This window comes from Oncorhynchus masou, unplaced genomic scaffold (genome assembly GCF_036934945.1).
Source record: "Oncorhynchus masou masou isolate Uvic2021 unplaced genomic scaffold, UVic_Omas_1.1 unplaced_scaffold_685, whole genome shotgun sequence".
NCBI lineage: Eukaryota > Metazoa > Chordata > Actinopteri > Salmoniformes > Salmonidae > Oncorhynchus > Oncorhynchus masou.
Genome location: NW_027013300.1, coordinates 22,154 through 27,703, shown reverse-complemented (window position 1 = coordinate 27,703; position 5,550 = coordinate 22,154). Strand labels below are relative to the sequence as shown.

At 41.5% G+C, this 5,550-nt stretch overlaps 1 protein-coding gene across 1 annotated transcript; it reads right to left on the bottom strand.

The window, feature by feature from the left end:
* Positions 1 to 1,906: 1,906 nt before the first annotated feature.
* On the bottom strand, positions 1,907 to 5,082 carry LOC135536924 (C-type lectin domain family 4 member E-like; the record flags this gene model as incomplete). The annotated part of the gene is made up of 5 exons (XM_064963145.1): positions 1,907 to 1,913; positions 2,421 to 2,530; positions 3,829 to 3,989; positions 4,375 to 4,410; positions 4,953 to 5,082. Coding segments are annotated over 5 exons (444 nt in total), but the record flags the coding sequence as incomplete, so codon positions are not given.
* Between the last annotated feature and the right edge of the window lie 468 nt (positions 5,083 to 5,550).

The window sequence follows — 5,550 nt, the reverse complement described above, 5'->3', positions numbered from 1 at the left end:
GTGGAGGCCACACACACTACTGAGCCTCATTTTGACTTGTTTTAAGGACATTACATCAAAGTTGGATCAGCCTGTAGTGTGGTTTTCCACTTTGATTTTGAGTGTGACTCCAAATCCAGACCTCCATGGGTTGATAAATTTGATTTCCATTGATAATTTTTGTGTGATTTTGTTGTCAGCACATTCAACTATGTAAAGAAAAAAGTATTTAATAAGAATTTTTCATTCATTCAGTTCTAGGATGTGTTATTTTAGTGTTCCCTTTATATTTTTGAGCAGTGGTATATATAATTACCCCAAAAATATATGGGGGATTGGAAATGATGCAGACAATTACATTGATGGAAGCAACAATCTTTCCGCAATTAGGCTGATCCACCCCTTAAAAAACATACATTAAAAAATAAAAATAAATTATCGTCCCACTAGGCATAAACCATATGGGATAGTGTATCGCTGCAGAATGCTGTGGTAGCCATGCTGGTTAAGTGTGCCTTGAATTCTAAATAAATCACTGACCGTGTCACCAACAAAGCACCCCCACACCATCACACCTCCTCCTCCATGCTTCACGATGGGAACCACACATGTAGAGATCATCCGTTCACCTGTTCTGCATCTCACAAAGACTCTGCGGTTGGAACCAGAAATCTCAAATTTGGACTCATCAGACCAAAGGACAGATTTCCACATTCTAATATTAATTGCTCGTATTTCTTGGCCCAAGCAAGTCTCTTCTTATTATTGGTGTCATTTAGTAGTGTTTTTTTTGCAGAAATTCGACCACGAAGGCCTAATTCACACAGTCTCCTCTGAACAGTTGATGTTGGGATGTGTCTGTTACTTGAACTCATTTATTTAGGAAGCATTTATTTAGGCTCCAATCTGAGGTGTAGTTAACTCTAATGAACTTTTCAACTGCAGCAGAGGTAACTTTGGGTCTTCCTTTCCTGTGGCAGTCCTCATGAGAGCCAGTTTCATCATAGCGCTTGATGGTTTTTGTGACTGCACTTGAAGAAACTTTCAAAGTTCTTGAAATGTTCCGGATTGACTGACCTTCATGTATTAAAGAAATGATGGTCTGACGTTTTTCTTTGCTTGTTTGAGCTGTTCTTGCCATAATATGGACTTAACCCTATTTGGTAAAAGACTATCTTCTTTATACCACCCCAACTTTGTCACAACAAAACTATTGGCTAAAAGCATTAAGAAGGAAAGAAATTCCACAAATTCACTTTTATCAAATGCATTCCAGGTGACTACCTCATGAAGCTGGTTGAGAGAATGTCAAGGGTGTGCAAAGCTGTCATCAAGGCGAAAGGTGGCTACTTGGAAAAATCTGAAATATTAAATATATTTCGATTTGTTTAACACTTATTTGGTTGCTACATGATTCCATATGTGTTATTTCATAGTTTTGATGTCTTCACTATTATTCTACAATGTAGAAAAAAAAAACTGGAATGATTAGGTGTGTCCAAAAGTTTGACTGGTAGTGTAAATACCTCATTTGTTTTCTGTGTGTGAATGCTTCTCTGTGTGTGTGTGTGTGTGTGTGTGTGTGTGTGTGTGTGTGTGTGGGTGTACGTGTGTACGTGCCTCTCTCTCTCCAACGTCTCGCTCATAGTGCTATTTTCCCAAAATATATAATCAGTCTTCAGAGTTCCTTAAACAGCAGTACCTACAAAAGGCCTTTTTCACAGATCCAGTACTCTCGATTGGAACACTGATAGTCCCACCAATCTCCTTGGCCTGATGACCAGTAAGGTACCACCACACAGTTCTCCACGCCACCACCATTAGGCTCTCCACTCCTCCAATACCTGCTTTAGAAACAACAACAATAGACTGGCCACTCTCTCAGAACCCAGAGTATGAACAACACAGAGTTAGACTGACCTCTCTCTCAGAACCTAGAGTATGAACAACACAGAGAATCAGTCCTACTTCTTCCACTGTGATCAGTGTTATTAGAGCATAGTCTCTTACCTTGGGGTGATCAGTGTTATTAGAGCAGTATTCTCTTACCTTGGGGTGGTCAGTGTTATTAGAGTAGTAGTCTCTTACCTTGGCGTGATCAGTGTTATTAGAGCAGTAGTCTCTTACCTTGGGGTGGTCAGTGTTAATAGAGCAGTATTCTCTTACCTTGGTGTGTACAGTGTTATTAGAGCAGTAATCTCTTACCTTGGGGTGGTCAGTGTTACTAGAGCAGTAATCTCTTACCTTGGGGTGGTCAGTGTTATTAGAGCAGTATTCTCTTACCTTGGGGTGGTCAGTGTTATTAGAGCAGTATTCTCTTACCTTGGGGTGGTCAGTGTTATTAGAGCAGTAATCTCTTACCTTGGGGTGGTCAGTGTTATAAGAGCAGTAATCTCTTACCTTGGGTTGGTCAGTGTTATTATAGAGCAGTAGTCTCTTACCTTGGGGTGGTTAGTGGGGTGCCGTTCACCCATTTCCAGGTCCCCTCAGTAACAGAGTCAGTCAGACCAATCCAGACATGACTGACTGATTTAAGCCCATTGATGAACGCCTATTATTGTGACAGAAAACAACATTGTTAATACAATATCTCCACCACTATATTCTCTCTCTCTCTCTCTCTCTCTCTCTCTCTCTCTCTCTCTCTCTCTCAGTGCATGCTGGCAATTTTGTGTGTGTGGAGGGCTCTGTCCCAACTTTTTCTTGATTATTTCCTTAGTCTTTTCTTTGAATTTTTCTTTTCTATGGTGGAAGGTTAATGCACTGTTTGTTTTAGCGTTACCCACAGTTTTTTTTCTCTTAAAGTTTGGGTGGCATAGGACAGAGTTTTATTTTCCTGGGGTTTGAACGGTGTGGTGTGAGCGATGGCTTCACTGCCGAGCGCGGAGGGGACGCTGTCATTACGGCATCGGTTCAGCTGTGTTCCTGAGAATGGAATTAAGGTGGAGGAAGTTCTGCTTGAGGTCAGCGAAAAGGTAGGAGCAGAAATTATACATTATTTTTCCAGAATGAACAAAACTGTGGCCTTGTTGGACTTATCGAGAGGTTCTGATGTGAACTTTGAATTGGTCTATCGAGATCAAGAGAAGGTTTTTGATAGAGTGGGCCATGAGTATCTGTTTAATGTGATGTCTGTGTTTGGGTTTGGGTTTGGGTCAATGTTTTCGGCCTGTGTGAGGATGTTGTAAGCTGGAGCATAATGTATGGTCAAGGTGGGAGGAGGGCTCAGTAGGCCAGTCTGGGTGAGCTGGGGCATTAGACAAGGATGGCCTCTACCTGGGAAGTTATATACACTAGCCATGGAGCCTTTTTGGGCCTGCTATGCAGGAGACTGCAGGGATCTCTGTTGGAATGTCTGTGTGAGAGGTTGTGGGTGGGTTTTACTGTTGGGATGTTTATAATGGGGTACAGTTATTTAAATAAAGAGAAGGCCAAATGTGTGTTGTTGAATTGAACTGTTTGCTCAGGCAAAGTTGGCTATTTGCCTAACAAGGAGGAACAGGGTTAAAGGTGGGGATAACAGACTCTTTACTATTATTTAATGGGATGGTCTCTGCGCGCCTTAGGGTGGAATTTGAGTTCTATAAAATGATACAAAGTGTGGAGAAAAGTGTGGACAAAGTGTGGAGATGTTTCAGAAGATATGGTGTGTTGGGGGTGCTGTCTGTATAGCTGGGGAAGATCGGTTGGATATACGGTTGTAGAAGTGGGGAGGTTTTGGTTATTGTGATGTGTGATGTTGTTTTTGTATTGTGCCTTAGAGGGCAAGGTGAGTATGGAACATGTATGCAGTACTGCAGTACAGGACATTTTGACAACGAGTCAAAAGTCTCTATCTCTCTGTTTTACCTGTTCATCTTTGCTCTCTATGATAACCAGGTCTGCTCCTCTGCTCAGACAGTCCTGCCTGGCGTAATCCCAGGTGTTCTTCACAGTGGAGATGTAGAAAGTAGAGATGTAGTAACAGCTGCCTTCAAACCTCATCCATCCATTAGAGCAACAGGTTTGCTCTGTTGAAAAATACAACAAAATAAATAAATACAATTACTTGGGGCTTTCCAAAAAGTGTTACCTAAAGGTTGTATACTGTTGACATGATTGAAGAAAACCCATTTCAGTTTCTCAAGGCTTTAGGTTTGCCATTTTGATGAGGATTGACATCAAAAGGAATTCCAGTTCAGTTCACTTGCCTTCAAACTTCTTCTGAAAGTTGTCTCTTTCCCTTTCTAACTCGTCTCTCTCTTTAGTCAGCCCTTTGTAACTCATCTGTAGCTGGTCTCTCTCTTTCGTCAGCCCGTTGTAACTCATCTGCAGCTGGTCTCTCTCTTTAGTCAACCCGTTGTAACTCATCTGCAGCTGGTCTCTCTCTTTAGTCATATTCATTTTATGAAGAGATATGCTTATTTTTAGAGTCTCCGATACTCATGTCATCTGGAAAGGATTGATACATATAGCTACTAGTGAAAACATCATTTGTTACGGCTACTATAAGTGACAGGCATTAAAAACACACAGTCCTCGGGGACCACCAGGCATATCAACATGTTGTTGTAGCTCTAAACTAGGTAATTTCACCTATTCAAAGGCTTTATGACTACTTGACAATTGGAATCAGGTGCTAGCCCTGAAATACACATGGAACAGCTGGGGGTTGCATTCGAGAAGCGGTGCACATTTTTGTTTTTTGACCTTAGCATTACACACCTAATTCAAATCCTCAAAACATGATGATGAGTTGATAGCTTGAATCAGCTGTGTGCTGCTATGACAAAAATAAAAAATGTGCCCCCCTTTTGGTTCCCCTGGACCAGTATTGAGAAACACTGGTCTTTATAGTCTGCTGAAAAAAGATATCAATATCTTGGTTGTGGATTGCAAGTTCCTTAAACATGTTTAACAGAGGATGAACTTAGGGAAGTTGTGACCTTTTGAAAGTCTGATATAGTGTGATGATTAGACAAGAATACACTCACAGACTAGTCTCAGGGAGATGTTGAGAGTGACTTGTAGAACACACAGCATCCCAAAGCTCACAGCAACCATCCTGTAGAGTCTTCTCTCTGAATCCCCAGGTCCTGAGGAGATACACACTGATGTGAGAACACACACACACACACACACACACACACACACACACACACACACACACACGTATAAGAGGGTAGGGGTGTTGCATAATCAGTCACAATAGGATTGTTTCTCACGGCTGTTTTATGACATAAAGTCTAACAATCCAGTCTTCAACATGGTAACTTATGAAAGCCTCATGATCCTATTTCAACAGTCATTCCCCATCATAACCCAACAGTCATTCCCCATCATAACCCAACAGTCATTCCCCATCATAACCCAACAGTCATTCCCCATCATAACCCAACAGTCATTCCCCATCATAACCCAACAGTCATTCCCCATCATAACCCAACAGTCATTCCCCATCATAACCCAACAGTCATTCCCCATCATAACCCAACAGTCATTCCCCATCATAACCCAACAGTCATTCCCCATCATAACCCAACAGTCATTCCCCATCATAACCCAACAGTCATTTCCCATCATAACCCAACA